The sequence below is a fragment of the Glycine max genome, chromosome 7 (genome assembly GCF_000004515.6).
Source record: "Glycine max cultivar Williams 82 chromosome 7, Glycine_max_v4.0, whole genome shotgun sequence".
NCBI lineage: Eukaryota > Viridiplantae > Streptophyta > Magnoliopsida > Fabales > Fabaceae > Glycine > Glycine max.
The window spans coordinates 799,695-816,784 of record NC_038243.2 but is presented as its reverse complement, the minus strand read 5'-3'; the positions used below and the strand labels follow the sequence as shown (position 1 = coordinate 816,784).

General features: G+C 34.0%; 2 protein-coding genes across 3 annotated transcripts; both read right to left on the bottom strand.

The window, feature by feature from the left end:
- Positions 1-357: 357 nt before the first annotated feature.
- LOC100305896 (uncharacterized) lies at positions 358-4,687 on the bottom strand. 2 transcript variants are annotated; one of them, XM_006582769.4, is made up of 4 exons: positions 4,424-4,687; positions 4,149-4,322; positions 546-892; positions 358-427 (listed from the first exon to the last, which is right to left on the bottom strand). In XM_006582769.4, the coding sequence occupies exons 1-3, from the start codon at positions 4,470-4,472 to the stop codon at positions 591-593; spliced, it is 525 nt and encodes a 174-aa protein (XP_006582832.1). In that variant the 5' UTR covers positions 4,473-4,687; the 3' UTR covers positions 358-427; positions 546-590. The 2 variants fall into 2 exon arrangements, with proteins under 2 accessions (XP_006582832.1, NP_001238383.1); NM_001251454.2 differs by having other exon boundaries at positions 393-892; positions 4,424-4,509.
- Positions 4,688-5,450: 763 nt separating this feature from the next.
- LOC100790464 (DEAD-box ATP-dependent RNA helicase 20) lies at positions 5,451-11,603 on the bottom strand. Its single transcript, XM_003529836.5, has 10 exons — positions 11,333-11,603; positions 9,336-9,607; positions 8,733-8,912; positions 8,459-8,620; positions 8,161-8,315; positions 7,655-7,747; positions 7,382-7,467; positions 7,067-7,293; positions 6,392-6,625; positions 5,451-5,733 (listed from the first exon to the last, which is right to left on the bottom strand). Exons 1-10 carry the CDS (start codon positions 11,386-11,388, stop codon positions 5,675-5,677), a joined length of 1,524 nt encoding a protein of 507 aa, XP_003529884.1. The 5' UTR covers positions 11,389-11,603; the 3' UTR covers positions 5,451-5,674.
- Positions 11,604-17,090: the final 5,487 nt, after the last annotated feature.

The window sequence follows — 17,090 nt, the reverse complement described above, 5'->3', positions numbered from 1 at the left end:
CTCACCTCTTAAAAAAGTTAATGGAATGTTGATTTACTTGTCAGTGTCGATGTCGTGTCAGACACAGACACATGTCGAACATCCGGACACGTATCGAACACTCGGACACAGAAAGGGAATGGGTGTCTGTGCTTCATAGCTTAAGAGTGAATACTTAAATTCAATAAAATTTCATTGCCTTTGGACAATTTAATTAGTACCCTCACCTTAGTGCTTTAAATTAGCTAAGCAACACTGCTCACCAGCCTCTGCACTTGCCATGTGCTGAGTCTCTAACTCAAATTTGGCTTTATTCACAAAACCAATAAATATATTGAAAATCCAAATGACATCTATAGGTAAAAAAGAACATGGACATTGTAAATCAAGTGCCATCAACTTGTATTATTGTCAGAACCAAAAGAACCAGCGAACCACATCCAAAATTCTGCAAATGACAATTTAGGATGTCAGGACCCTGAACTCTCAAATTCACAAATCTATAATCTAGAATCCAACAAAAAACCAACAGAAAATAAAAGCATTGGATGAATCAATTCAAGTACATTTGAATTCAAGAACTTTTTTCCCTGACGATAAAGATAACATCATTAGACACTTGGGATGGATTTTGACCGAATAAGCTTTTTAAGCAGAGCTTTCTCTTCATCAATTTTCCGCTTCTCCTCTGCGTCTTTTGCTTTGACCTTCCTCTTCTCTTCCAATATCCACTTCAAGAGTTCACATTGTTCGTTTTCTGGAATTGGCTCTCGTTTGATCATGGGATTTGTAATAGATGGTGGCGGCACAGGCATCTCAACAACATGAGGGGTAGCATCCTTAGTTGAGACACGAGTTACATCTTGCTCCTCCTCACCAGTACCCTTCTTCTTTGTCCTCGTAAACAAATAAGCTACAGAGTTCAGACAATCATCAGTCCAATATCTAGCAACAAGAACAACATATGTTTTAAAAATAGAAATTCATTCAGGCATACTAGAGTTGGGATCACAAAAACAACACAAGCAAGATCTAACACTGAAAAATGACATGGTAGCAGAGCAGAGTAGTTGCTTGTTCAAAATATATTAAATGACACATGTTAAATGTATTCAATAAGTGTGGCAATACATTTTCAGTGTATTGTACAGTTATGTGAATCCTTAATTGAGAAGCCGACTTTGGCTAAATTATCATTAAACTAGTTACAAGATTCATCAACACCTTTTTACGCTCAAGTTGGCAAGGGAAATGCAAGGTATAGTTTAAACATCTTAATTCTACAAGATGTCAGAATATGAAGTGTAAAAGAATACCAGTAAAAGTGATAACTACATTTATAAAACTAAATTCCAATTCCATATTATCCAACAGTACTGCAGCTACCATATAGATTAAAAACAAATATAGCAGAAATGTTGTGTTTTGCACACCTTAGATATTTAGACCTTGTCCACTCTATCTTATTAACTAAATCATGTATAGGATAAAGTGCTTGCACATCATGTTTCTCACTGAGCTTAGATTAGAAACAAACACACGGCAATCAATCATCTTCCATAAGATCAAGGGCAAATTTGTAGGTATGTTTGAACGCATTATTTTGGTGAAATTTAAAAAGTATAAAGCTGTATATAGGATGATTAATCTATAAATTATGAAATTAAAATCATTATAGCATGCTGTAGTCCAATATACAGTCCCAAAAATGATTAAGGTATCACCTTGATCATTTTTTATTGTCAAACCTTGATTCAATGCATCATAAAGAAAATGATAATAATTGTCAAAATCACAAACCTTGAGTTCTAAATGCAACCTAAAAGTTACAATGATAGGAAACAAGCACACTGATCTTAGAAATGATGCATCTAACAACCTCAACCAACATATATTAAGAAAATAACAACCAAGCATGCATCATAGCAATAAAGGCACAAGGTAGCCCTTTCTTTGGCCTTTCATAAAAAGAACCATCCTCAGACATAAAGTCAAAGCTTTCCATTCTAATCATGTGATTTCTTATTTTTTATTTTTATTTATTTGGTTAATCATGGCCAGATCCAATGCTTTTTAACTTACGATCTCACTGGCTCCCCACTCTCATCCTCGGAAACAGATATTGTACTGCAGAACATGAAGATCATTAAACCAATCCTCCCCAAGAAACCACTGCACACCCTCATGGAGTTATGAACTTCTAACTAATTCGCTCATCACACTCATGAACAAACATCTCAAAGTGAAATACAGCTTAATGTAATATCATCCTACTTCCTACCCACCTAAACCGATAACAGCATGTTATGAGCGAGAGGAAGAAGATAAATTGCCTTGGTTCGAGGTCAAGGTCCCTCCTGAACTAAACTAAGCTTTTACTCGAAATGTTTCTCTCCTTTTATTCATGCATTATCCTGTATATACACTACCTTTATAATAGCTTTTAACAAATCAGTAACTAACTTTACAACAGCTTCTAACAACCCTAATATGGTTGTAACTAACTAACTAACTGATTCTATGGCAATTTATGGTAGTGCAAGCATCTTCTTCCAATGCCACCCCACTGCTGGATCTTCTACCTGCTGCATCTTCTTCCAATGGCGCCCCACTGCTGCTTGATCTTCTACCTGTTGCATCTTCCTCCTAACATTCCCTAGCCCATCAAAAACACCTTGTCCTCAAGGTGTTGGGCGCAGAAAACAGAACATGAGTAAAACAGAAGCTCAGTCTGTGCCAGCCATGGTTGTGGTTGAGGCGGTGGCTTCGGTGGTGGTGGTGGTGGATGTGGTGGCGGGTGTGGCGGCGGACGTCGTCGCTGATGACAGACAGAAAAAAGCCAAGTCTTGACGGCGAAAAGAATCCAAACCAAGCACAGATGAATCTGATGCTTGACGGCATCGTCGTCGAGCAAGATGGTGTCATTGCCATAAGGGATTTTGTGGCAATGGTCGTGGCGGTAACGACAGTGGGCAGTGCGGAGTGAAAGGGGCAACAGACGACTGAGTTGGAAGTGACGGTTGGTCGTATGAAAGCGGGGAAGCGAGGGAGCCATGGGTGCGACTGTTTTGAGTTTGGGATGGTGGGAAACAGCCAAGGGAGGTGGAGTTGACGTGGGTGCTGTTGTTGGTGGTGGTTGTGCGGAGGAGGACGGAGCTGACGTGGGTGTTGTTGTTAGTGGTGGTTGGCGGAGGAGGAAGTTCCTGTGTTTTGATGTTCCAGCATTGCCGTTGGCGTTGTAGGATCCATGGAAGGCGGCGGCAGCGGCGGCGGTGGTGGCTGCACCAAAGAAGGAAACCATGGGATCCAGGTACCGCACAAGGCTAGCAAGCGGATCCGAGTACTCTCAAAATCAATCCCAAGGGATTGAGCTGGATGTGTATAAGGAGAAGGTGGGTGCTGGGGCAGAAGGGATGGCTCCTGCAGGGGTGGTTGCGGGTGGTGTGTTATGGTATGGCCGGAGTAGGGGTAGAGGCAGCCATGGGCGGTAGGTGGCTGTAGTGAGTGGGTAAGGTGGAAGGTAGTGGTTCTGGCAGGTAGAGGCAGACATGGATGGCATGTCGGACCAATTGTTATGAGCGAGAGGAAGAAGATAAATTGCCTTGGTTCGAGGTCAAGGTCCCTCCTGAACTAAACTAAGCTTTTACTCAAATCTTTCTCTCCGTTTATTCATGCATTCAATATCCTGTATATACACTACCTTTATAACAACTCTAATATGATTGTAACTAACTAACTGCATCTTCTTCCAATGGCGCCCCCACTGCGGGATTGCATCTTCTTCCTAACACACCACATTAATTTTGAGGGAGTATTTTGTGCATTAGAGGAGCAAAATAAACACTGGTAGGCCAAATCAAATAATACCTAACTAACTCAAGGTGTCAATTTAGCCTCCCCAAATGAAATCAAATATTCCAAGGTGTCAATTTACCCATGAAATTTCAAACCCCAAAGAAAAACTGTGTTTTCCCTCCCACCCCATGATCAATAAGAAGTAATAATCAATGATTAAAACAGAAAAGAATGAAGTTACCATTATTCATTCATATTGAGAGGGCATATCCAATCCAAACAAACAAACCCCATTTCATAAATCCCAAAACCTCAAACCAAAAAGAAAAAAAAAAACGATATTTTGGTCATTGGGGTGAAGAAGAAGAAATCACCTGCGACACCAAGATTCACAGCCAAAAGCATAGGCCAAACGAATTTGTAGCGCCGAATAAAGGGTTCCTTTGGCGGTGGCGGAGGTGGCGGCGGAGTAGCGGCGTGTGTCCCCATCGCCGCCGGCGAGGAGAACGCGTTTGATTTCTGTTGCCCCCGAAACTGCTTCAATCGCGCTGTTACCAAAGCCACAAACTTTGAATCAAAACAACAGATTTGATTTGATTTTCCACAATTTTTCTTATCCGGAAGGAAGAGGGAGAAAAAAAAAACGAACCTTTTCGGGGCTTGTCGGTATATAGCTTTGGAGGACCTTCTTCACTCATTCTTTTCTTTTCTTGTCTCTCACTACCTCTTCATTTCACCATTCAATCCTTTCAAATTTCAATTCTTAACTCTACTCTGCTAGACACTGTTTCCCATGCATATACGCAATCAGTCACTTTTTTTCTCTTTTTAATTTACACCTTCTTTAACTTCAACCATTGATGGGAGGGAGTTTGAAAAAATGGATCATTCCATAATGAAGTAACTAGAAAGGGACTTATAACCTAATTTATATTAGGTTTTATTTGTTTTTGTCTTGGAAAATATATTTGAAATCATTCAAAAAAAACTCCAAATGTTAATAAGATTTTAAATATTTTTATTTAGATTTGGAAAGCTAAAACGAATACATGAAAAGCTAAAAGAAGTTATTATTTAAAAAAATATTCTTTACCAAAAAAAAAAAACAGTTATAGTAATCATTCTCTATATTATATAAACATGTTAGACTCAATACCATTAAAAGTATAAGTGTATAAAAAAATATTTTTTTTACAAAGTGATTTTGAAATGCACAAACCATTGGGAATATCAAGTATATAGAGAAAGATTTAAAAATTAATTTGAAATAGTAGATATATATTTTGACTAATTGCGCAAAAAGTGAGATGCAAATTTAAAAGAGATAAAAGAAATTGAAAATGTCAGATTGAAAAATAAAAACTTAACTCTTCATTTTCCAAATTTATATTTCAATTCATATATAAAGTGTTTATTTTTATTTTACTTATTAAGCATAAAAGCATTTTTCTCTCCGATTTTTGAAAATTTGTACAAGAAATTATATGAAATTTTATTATTATTTTTATTGTTTCTTTTATAAATATTTACAAAATAGAATATAAAATAATTTCATAAATAAAAGTAAAAAACGAAAAACATTCCCATAATAAATTCTTAAATTTCTTTGTAATTCTCTACCTACCAAATTGCAATGCAGTTGCCAGAAAAGAGTATTCAAAACAACCCGTAAACCATAAGGATAAATAATAATGTATTTATGAACAATTGTCTGATGGTACATGTTATATGGACATTTGAAGAAAAAAATTGAAGAACAAGAATGCTAAATTCCTATTACTACGCTTACAAGTTTACACTAATTACCAAGATAATATAATGTCCGTAATAACACAAATGGCATGGTTCTTGGGAGTTTCCTCGTCAATCAAGTTGGTTTGTCTGTACCTTCCTTCATCAATCAGCTCCATGGACGAGAACTGCCATAACCCCTCCCACGGTCTTGGAAACCTCGGGGACCTAATTGATTGATTGATATACAAGGACAAAGGAGAAATTTAGAAGCCAAAAGTGTGCAACAAACTTAACAAACTAGTGAGTATAATAGAAACATGTTGTAACTTTGGACAAGTCTCAGGGGCCAACGACACAACAAATCCCTATGGATAAAAGTGACAAGCTAGACAGCGGTCAAAGTTTTACAAACAGAATTCATTTAGAAAGAAGAAAAAAGAAATCCTTAAGGGGAAAAAAGACATCAAAATAAAGACTTAACAGGAAAAATAAAAAAATAAAGATCAAGAACCATGCAACATAGCATGTCGATCTCTCTGAAAATTTATTCAAGAATCAAGACCCTCCCCTAAAAAGATCATTAGCAGAATACCACAGATATTTCTAGTCCATCCAAAATGAGCTCAAAAGAAGACTGCCATCCAGAGGAATCAAATGCACCAAAACAATAACAAAGCAAACCCCACTGAAAACTATCAAACACAATGATATGTGAATGTTATTCTTTTAGTATTATTCATTGTTTCTTCTAGGTGAGGTGAGTGTATTAGATTATATGCGTGACCCTTCACAGCTACAATTACAATCAAGAGAAGAGGTACGAAACCAAAAAATGATATGTACATTGTAAGCCCTGGTTATACTTGGGTCCAGTTAACTAAACCTGAAGGTGGAGGAGGTGCACCACGCCCCATTGCTGCTAATTCAGGACTCACTTTCTGTCCAGCTTCCTCGAGTATGGCTATAAGTTCCTTTGCAAATCTGGCATTAGCAGCTGTGAAGTATGTGTATGCAGTTCCTTTTGCACCAGCTCTCCCTGTCCGCCCAATGCGATGAACATAATCCTCAAGTGACCCCGGGAAGTCATAATTTATTACATATTTCACATCCTTCACATCTGACCGTAATCAAATAGTAGAAAGGATTAAGATATACATAAGCAAAGCTATTGGTTAACTTTAAAAAGTGACAAAGTAAACTGAAAGTCATCAAATCACAAAAGCAGCTTTTTCCTATTTGTCACAACAGAAAGCTAAGACAGACTAATGACGAGATCGTCCTCCAGCAGCAGATAGGTAATTCTAACTTTAAAAGGCAAACAATTCATGCATAATGTAATAAATAATCAAATACTGAAAAAAAGTAGACAAAAAAATATTAATTAAAAAAGCATTTAATATATAAGATTGAAGGAAACAAGGATAACAGTAATTTAATATTAGTATTTTCCAAAATAAATAAAAGTACTGAGTATTTCCATAACTATATATCACTAAATCATTTTCATCCACTGAATAACAATATGACAAAGAATTAAATAAAGCAAAAGTTTTTGCACCTAGACCACGGGCTGCAACATCTGTTGCCGTCATAATAGGACTTTTGCCTGATTTAAATTCTGAGAGCACCCAATCTCTTTCTGCTTGACTTTTATCTCCATGAATTGAGAGTGCAGGCCATCCATCCATGCGGAGTTGCCTAGTGATTTGATCACATCCTTTTTTGGTATCCATAAATATCAGTATTCGGCTGCCATCCATGATGTCCTCTAGCAACTTTACCAATCTGACAAATAGGAAGACTCCATTAGGTGGCCATATGTGATAAGGTGTTAAATGCAACGAGAATGAAAATAAGGTAGAACACATCCTACTTATCATATTTCTGCTTTTCCGAAACAATGTCAACATATTGCCGTATTGCATGGTTAGCTTTTAAATCAGAAGAGCCTATAATTACCTGCACAATGATTACAGAAATTGTTGCTTAAATAAATAAAGTTCTCACAAAATACAATACTATACATAAACATCATACATGCTTCTTAAAAGACAATTCATTTCAGACCAAAAATCATTTCATCATAGAGGAACGAAATTTAAAAGAAAAAAACTACAGTTACATATCCCAACATAAAATATCTTACTTTGTATGGGTTATAAAGGAACTTCCTTGCCAATTGTTCGACCTCCTTTGGCCAGGTAGCACTCCAATACAAAGTTTGACGATCTGGACGAATCTAAGAAAAACAAAAAACAGTGATCATATGACAAGCAGAATAAAGAAACTTTAAAATGCAGCTTCAGCAATCTGTATTTCTAAATCGATTTGGATTAATTGGTAGGTGCAGCTAGTACTATAGTTAGGGGACAAAATAGGAAATATAGTATTGCTAGTAAGCCAAATTGGACTTTTTATAAATAAATTAACATTGAAAAACAATTTTTAAAAAAAATAATTGTGAGCTCAAACCCCTGAATGCACTAGCAATATAGCTAGAAGCCTGGAACATTACTCATAATAAGCGAATGAAGCATCAAGAACAACAACTTGACTGTGACAGTGACAAACAATAGTTGTAATACAATATTACACCATTTCTTGAAATTGTACGATTTCAAAATATTTACCACATCATAAAATAAAGCCAACCTGGGAGACAATCTTCCGTAGCTGAGGATCAAACCCCATATCCAACATCCTATCAGCTTCATCCAATACAAGGTATGTGACCCTCTGCAAGTTGGTATGATTTGACTCAAGCATATCAATTAACCTTCCTGGAGTGGCAATTACAATTTCGACACCTAATCACAAAAATTAACAGAAGTAAAATAAAATCCATGATTATGAAAAAATAAAATAAAAACTGTACAAAGGGGCAACATTGCAACAAGCAGTCAGTAAGTTGTTTAACCAAACTCATGGCATTGTATAATTCAATACATACCTTTCTGGAGATCACGCACCTGAGGTCCCTTTGGAACCCCACCATAGATGCATGTACTCTTAATCCTAGATGATGCACCAAATTTAGTAGCCTCTTGTTGTATTTGGACAGCAAGTTCACGAGTTGGAGCCAAAACTAACACAATTGGTCCATCTCCAGGATCTGAAAATATCGTAAACGAATGGACGGCAAGACAAAGGTAACATAGTCAGAAAAGGCACCCTTACATCCAATATGAAATCTAATTGTCTCAGTTGTTTCCTTATTTCCTTACTTAGAATAGGCTGAGCATTAACATGCACAATGGATGGCAACAAGTAAGCAAGTGTCTTCCCTGATCCTGTTTCTGCAATTCCTATCAGATCACGCCCCTTCAAAGCCATGGGCCAACCTTGAGATTGAATGGGCGTAGGTTCAGTAAAGCCAGCTTTTGTAATTTCTTCCATTACATATTCTGGATTAAACCAAGGCCGAAAAATCAGTACACTGTTTGAAACATGTCATCCCATAATCTGATAACAAATTTTGCAAGATAATCATACAATATAATCAATTATAAACAAAATGATCTTCTCCCTTTCTTTTGCCTTATATTCTGCAAACAGGAAGTTTTGACCACTTCAATCAAATGAAATCACATACTGTCTACGGAATAAAATAAAACAACCAATTTCTCAACCATTAGAAAAATACTATTAGCACGCTATTTTACTTGAAAATCTAGCCCATAGAACTAATAATCCCTCCAAATTACCAGCTCTTGACACAGTTTTGTGCAAAACAAAGCAATAAAGAGAAGAGTCATGTACTTTAAGCTGAAGGAGGTGGAAAGTAAAACTGATGAAATAGAAAGAAAAAAAACAAGGAACAGAAATACCTGGAAAACCAGCATCATGAAAGGACTTGACAGGTTTCGGGATATCTCGACCTTCAACAGTTATTTCCCTCTGCTGCCGGTACTCATTAACTTCAGCATCTGTCATTGCCCTTACAGCTGGTGACTCAACGTAGAAGTTTTTCTCAAAATGAGGTAAACCATCCAAACTGAGGTTCCTCTTTGGTGACCCACCATCATCATAATCCCTCCTGTTTGATGAAGAGTGTTGTACAGAACCACCAAACCCTGTAGGTGCACCTAGCCCAGAATCGCTAACAAACAAACACAGTAATTCAGCAAAACATTTTAATATAGATAAAATTAACACTGTTGAAATTATAGGCATTTGGGTAAAGAAGGAAAAGAGAGGATAAACACTTAATAATAGAATACAATATTAATATATGGTGGAATAATAGAACGCAATATTAACATGTGTGTGTAATAATGCATTAAAAAATGCAACCCTCTAACCCTTAAGTATACTAATACTTGACAGTCTACTAGACTTCAATTCAAAATTCAATAAGTAAAGAATTATGAATATATCAATCTCAGATAGCAGCACATAGCAGCCAACTTTGAAAATGATATATCAAGATAGAAGGAACAGGGTGGCTGCTATTTTAAATATTATAATAAAAATTAAATAGCTTATACTACACATATAAATACTCAAAAGCAAAAGAGAACCCATAATTAAAGAAATTCATGATAAATAATAAGTTTTGGTTTACCCACACAATCACCATCAATCTAGGAGCAATGAGCATAGTAATGAAGTCAAAAAATTAAAGACAATGGTGAAATTAATAGAAAAAAATAACTAGCAGAACATGAATTGGGAAATCTAAAGGAAGAACAAAAAATGAGACATAAAAAAATAGTCCTGGAAAGTATGAAGGAACAGAGATCAAGACAGGGGTAACGATTGGTGGAATGATCAAGAATAAGGGTTTCAAATTCTGTTTTTATGTTTCTAAAGCAAAATATGCATTAGAAAATGGGGGTGAAATCACAGTTTTACCCCCCAAAAAAGAACCCAAATTACACTTTTATGTAATGGTAGCATCCGAATAGCAAGCGAAAACCAGCTACTTTGGCTGCAATGACAGCTATTGAAAATCACTCCGACATTTGAATCCTGAAGCAACCTAGGGTTGCTCCATTCCACTTCTCTACTAAGCGTGCTATTGACTTCTGAAATATAATGAAATTCGGAAACCAGTCCTTAAAAAGCATCTGAGATATTTTAAAATATTTTAACATAAACACAATAATATGATATTATGCGATATTTTCTAGATAGTTTAATACTCTTCCTCAAGGAAAAACATACAAAGCTTTAAATTTGTCACTACACGTGGTGGCAGGTGACAAGCGACAACCACATTGGACAAAATAAAATAAATTAAAACATTGTCCCACAACTACAAGTTAACTCAAATGCTTAGGCTGCAGGACATCTATTGTGAGTGCATATGTTCAATCCTTCCTCACTCCCTAATCCCCTCTGAACTCTCCCTTCTAAGGCCTATAATGAGTCTCTCCTTGGATCCGAAAAATAGAAATAAAATAAAACCTTTAAAAACATCCATGAATGTGAAATTAACAAAGCAATTGATAGGGTTTATTTATTGACACCGGCTCATTCAACTGTAAATATACCATTGGACCTAAGGCGGATTAAAGTAGCAGCTGTAAATGTTTCCTTCATGAACAAACCCTAAAAATCTACACTCTAAAACTAAAAAAACAAGATTGAGGCGGAGATAACAAAAAGTAAAAACCGGGAACATTTATATTAGGGGATTACTCAAGTCATCAATGTCAACTATAACTGACAGTGTGAAATTTTAACAATATAACTAAATTGGCGTGCAAAAGCTACAAAACTGATTAAGAATAATGAAACAAATAGAATTAGAACAAAAAAGGGGCATGTATGACTGTTTACAGAAAAATAGGGTTGATAATAAAGCGGAAGTGGCGGTTACCTCCTCCGGTCACGATAGGAAGTTGGGTCGCCGGAGCGGCTGTCGTAGCGGCTCATGATGCTTTTTCACGAAGTCGAACTACACACTTCTAACTGCAGCTCCACAAAGACCATGAAAGCGTTTTTCAGATTCTCTCTAGCATATAATTGGGCCTTTTCTTTGCTAGCCCAAGTCATGTTTCTGTTGGGCCGTTTGGGCTCAAGCTAACACGTTTCATAATGGGTTGTGCTAAGGCAGACTTTGTGTAAGGGTTTGCCTTCTTTGGCACGTGTGCCTAATTACAACATGTACGAATTTGATCAAGTTGTAACATTCACTTGGAAAGAGGACAGATGATGACGTTAAACAAAAGGTGAGCAATGTAATTCCATTATCTGATTACAAAGTTCATGGTGTTTTTTTTTTTTTTATCAACATAAAAATGGTGCAAAATATCTAAGTAATTATTAATCTTATCAAAAAATTTAACTGGTCATTTTTAGTGAGATTTTTCTTTTTAATCATGTTTTTTTTTATCTTTAAAACTCAAATTGAATACCTTACTTAAGTAGATTAAGATCAATATCATCAATGATTTGTTGGTAAGTTAATGGTGTTTAATAATTAATTTTTTTTGTAGTTATCTAATTATAGGCCATATTATTCTAAATGAAGTCCTAAAGTTGCCTTTAATTCTCTCCAAATTGAATACGACAAGAATATATACTATAAATCAATCAGTTTATTTGTTATACATACTTTTCATGTACCTTAATACAAGTGTATGTTCATCTTCATCAAACTTCTTTACTATATTTTCTTATAATTAGTTCTTAAATATAATTAAAGTAACTTTAGGATTTGTGTTCACATTAGAAGAGTTGTTAAGTGAATTAAAGTCATGATGGGTCATCTTAGTCGAGATTCCCTCAAGATAAGTCTCAATGACCTTAGTAGGTTTGGGATGTAGTGTTTTGTCATCACATCAAACAAGTGTAGTAGTTGGAACAATACCTTTATGGTTTTAGAGTCTTGACCTTAGAATTGGGCCTTTCTAATAGTCATTTCTAGAACATTAACTTCTTTTTTACAAATTCTTTTATCTTATGTTAATTTTGCATGGGATAATACTTCTATATGCAAAAATTAAGACTTTTTTAGTATCGTAGTAGCTTACCATCAAGCTCTGAATAATAACCTCTCTCTCCCTGCCCCCACAAAGTAATGTAACTTGAAGAGTACCTAGTCAGTTGCAGGGGCACATATATATAATAGTAAAGTCTTTTCTTTTTCTTTTGATATGATATGATATGCGTAATGCGTTAGATTTCGTATAGTTTATCCACTTAGGTCTTTTGAGAGAATGTGTGACAATAGACGTTGATGGCAACATCATTATGGATAAGGCAAAGGCAATTGGATAATAACGAATAAATGACTCGAAAAAAAAAAGGCCCTGAATGCTATATGCTGAAGTTGTAATTGCATTGCATGGCTTCTCATTTGGATCAGGTATGGGAGGACACTCGATCATGCAACTTGCAAACTTTTCTGGAATATGGATATGGTACTATTTAGGGCCTTGCAAAATATGACATTCCTTTCGGCTAAAAAAAATATAAAAGTAGAGTGGCATTCCCATCGCATAGGCAGATAACATGTCTATTTCCTCCTATTCAAAGATATTTGGATAGACTGAAATGATGTGTAGTACAGAAAATCTTCCATTCTAAATTAAACTACTTTTCTATGAATGAGATTTCTAAAACTAGAATTTCTGGGGAAATTTATAAAGTACGTTTAGTATTTTAATTTTTTATGGACAATGTATTTACTGATTACAGTAAGCTTAGGAACCAAAAATTTAGTAGTATATTTAGCAAAGTAATATATAAAATGAAATTGTTTCATGTATATTGGTTGATATATAGACCTATCACACATCACTACATAATACAAACAAGTTCCTGATACCTAATGATAGTAGCTGACTGTAATGGATAAAAGCAAAGGCCTATCTTTGCCTTGAGAAGTAACAGTGATAGAAGCATGGACTTGATCAAGTAGTGATAAGATTGAGCATCTCCAATCCTCATCCTCCAATCTAATAGACCCTTTTAGTGGTGTATTTGTTTGAAATTCCTTATTAGCTTAATTAAGAACTTTGTGTATTTTGTGCAAAGAGAACTGAAATTAACCAAAACTATATATATCTACCCCAAAGTGCATGTTCTTTTCCTTTTCATAAAAAAGTGAAAGAAAGTGTTTAGTGGCATTTAGAATTGGATTGGTGGTCCAATAACTTAAGGTAACATGGTCAGGCCCTCTTTCCCACCAAAACAAGCATAAAATCTGTTGCAATAAACAACAAAGCTCTTTACTCCAATTCTGTTTAGGCCAATATTATCTTTTATGTTCGGTTAGTTTGGTTCATTGGGCACATGGTCCTTAGTGGCATTGTCTTGTGAGCCAATGAGAAATGACATTTAACGAAATAATGCAAAATGTTAAGACTTTATATCATGGAATTGGCCCCATCTCAAATTCTAAACAAGTAGGCAAAAAGAGTCACTCGGAATAAACAAACAGGGCACTTTGAGTTATCTATAAGCAAATAATTTGCCCTTGAAGGTTCAAATCTAAGAGGAAAAGCTTATTTCAAGGCAATGGTAGTTGAACCAAAAAAAATAGTTTATGCACCACATCAACTGGTTCTAACCACTTTCAGATTTTTTTGGTCTCAAACAACCTTAACCAAAAGTGGACATGCGGATTCTAGCCAAGTACATCTTATGTTTGCTAACTGCAGAGGAAGAAGAAGTGTTTTGAAAAAAAAAACAACTTTCAATGATGTAAAATAGTTAGGAAAAAATCATTATTCTTTACTACATATGTTTACTGCCACAAATGACAAATATGTTAGGTACAGCTCAATTAGTTAATAACCTCGGATTATTACAATGATTTAAAAAATAGAGCATAATAATTAGGATGAGGTAAAGGTCATACACGGATAGGGTAAATGACTGATGTATCTTTGCATTAAAATAATGGTATGATAATTAAATATATGATCACAAGAATATGAATAGAAACTTCAAAAAAACAATATGAATAGAAAATGTTTTAGTTTGTTTATTATTATTATTTTAGGAAGATTGATGTAAATGACTATTTCTTCTCGGTCAATATATTTATGTAAAAGTCTACGTGCTTACAAAAATGGGGAAAACGTGGGTGACTGGTGAGACATCACATTATGAGGCATGGACCCTAGATGCTCATTATAGCCGAACCAAAATTGATGATTCAGTCATATTATTTACAGCTAATAGTCCAATACTAATTAATCCACTTTTATATTATTAATTTGAATTTTATTATTGAACAGAAGCATTTTTTTAGAATTATTTTCTTCTTTGTTATGTCACTTAATTACTTCTCTTATATTAAATATTTGATTTTTTATTTATAATTTTTTAATTTGGAATCTTGATCAACTACGTCAAGTTTAAAATGCATTTTATGATAAATTTAATCTTAAAACGATTATAATTTTTTTAGTCCTCATTTGAATTTAATTTTTAAAATTTAATTACTTTGACATACTATATCAATAAAAATGATGTGCCTTAATTATAATAATTTGATTTTGTAATTTATATTCAACATATTTTAATAATACTGTCTCTTTAATTTATTCCCATAGAATAAAGAATTTTTATTATTATTAATGATGAAAAATATGCATAATTTTCTTTATTCATTTTTATTTATGAATTTTACTCAAATTTTAAATTTTGTGCATAATATGCAAAAAGTTTGCTAACTATCAATAAATAAATATTAGCATCAACAAGTTATTTGTTCGAAAAAAGTTCAAATCTTTTAAATAAAATCTCAAATTTTAATCATATAAATAGAAAAATAAAATTTCCCTAAAAATAATTAATTTTATTTTTTAATAAAATTAGTCATTATCTCTAATATATATATAGAAAGAGAAGAGCCATCAAATTATATTATTTTAACTTTGACAACTAGTACATCATCATATAACTTTCAACCAAATAATATTTTTCTTAAATTTTTATATTAATTCAAAATTATTTATAATCTCATTCATATAAATTAAAATTAACATAATATATATATTTTAAAATATATTAAAATATGACTCATTTGATTACTTGTTGTTCAATTTTGATAAATTTGACACAAACAATCTTAATAATATAATAATATATAAATATAATTCAACGATTAGATCAATAAAAAACATATTTTATACCAAATTATAATAATAATGTAATAATTGTCATTTACACTAATGTAATTATATATATATACACATTATCTCTATCTCAGGCCACTCGTATCGGAACAAGTCTCAATTGTATTCTTATTTTTTTACAAAAAGAAAATAATACGATGGGGTGCTATGCTAGTATCCTGCACGACGAAAAGTAAACCTTCTCTTCTTTATGAAACGAATTTCAATATAAAATTCAACTTATTAATCTAATTAAGTACACATCCAAAATCTAAATAGTTTGGCGCATTAACTAAAATTATCATAACTACTCTCCACTCTTTATTGAAAACGAAATGGAGGGGAATAAAAAAAGGAGGGGGGGTCGTTCTTTTCTTAGAATTAATGTGAACCAAATGAATGAAGACAATTCCAAAGCTCCACCATATTTTAAAAAGATCATAAAATAATGTATGCATGCACATATTTTAAAGAAAACTTATCTAGTAAGAGAAACACATGATAGGTACTTTTTAACAAAAGGAAATCCTTGTTGACCCCTCTTCCCTTTAAACAATATTGCCGGTTAATAAAAATTGCCATCAATTTCGTATGTACGTACGACACCATGGGTCTTTGATGCTTCTTTATAACATCATCATGTTTACGGTTTATTGACTATATCTGATTGCCGTGTACAACTCAGTCTCGCATATATTATTTGAATATTAGTACTTAACCCACCTAAACTATTTGATAATAAATCTCTATGATCAATACTTACGTCAATTGAGATTTTAAAATACCCTTCTAAGTCACATAAGTATGGTTGATACTTAAAATAGTCCAGCAAAAACTACCACTATCGTAAAACAAGAAGTAAACACTTTTGATTTTATTTCTATACAGTGTTCTACACAAGTATAACTCAAAGAAACACTATTAAAAAAGAAGTAAAAACATGGTTTGTTACTTTGCATTAGGAATGCAATAATTGAGTTAATGAGGGATAAGAATTGAATTGCTATTGGTCCTTCTTTATGTGTCCCACGCATGCACTTTTATACCCACACATTTTTGTATCAATGTTGTGTTGGATTAATTAAACAATAGGACCTACTAGATCCAATGACCAGTGATGGTGACCAGAGGAAGCAGAAACTTGAAAGGGCTAAGATACAATGCCACAATGTTTATATGTGGCAAACTCATCCTCTTACAGAGTTTATGAGGCAATCTCATCTTGGTGTGTCCCTCATTTTTTTTTTTCCAATTTGTGTTGCTGGTGCGTTGATCCTCTTTTCTGATTTCTGATAAGTACAGTCAGGTACTTTCATTCTCATCGTTTTCTTATGTTCCCCCTTATTTTTTTAACGTGCCATAAAGAAATTAATTCAATATGGTATACGATTGAGAAAAACATATTCTTGGCTTGGTTTGAAAGCTAAGGCAGTGCGAAACAATTAGGTCGCGAAAAAGAACAAAGACTCATTTATTCTATTTCAGGATAAATTAATAAAATTGATA

Excerpts from the sequence above, each read along its gene's own strand:
- LOC100305896 (XM_006582769.4), bottom strand. The coding sequence starts at position 4,472 with ATGAGTGAAGAAGGTCCTCCAAAGCTATATACCGACAAGCCCCGAAAA. Across the intron at positions 4,323-4,423 it reads TACCGACAAGCCCCGAAAAG|CGCGATTGAAGCAGTTTCGG; the intron begins GTTCGTTTTTTT and ends CTTTGGTAACAG. Across the intron at positions 893-4,148 it reads TGTGAATCTTGGTGTCGCAG|CTTATTTGTTTACGAGGACA; the intron begins GTGATTTCTTCT and ends TGAACTCTGTAG.
- LOC100790464 (XM_003529836.5), bottom strand. The coding sequence starts at position 11,388 with ATGAGCCGCTACGACAGCCGCTCCGGCGACCCAACTTCCTATCGTGAC. Across the intron at positions 8,316-8,458 it reads GGTGCGTGATCTCCAGAAAG|GTGTCGAAATTGTAATTGCC; the intron begins GTATGTATTGAA and ends TTTTGTGATTAG. Across the intron at positions 7,748-8,160 it reads TACGGAAGATTGTCTCCCAG|ATTCGTCCAGATCGTCAAAC; the intron begins GTTGGCTTTATT and ends TGTTTTTCTTAG.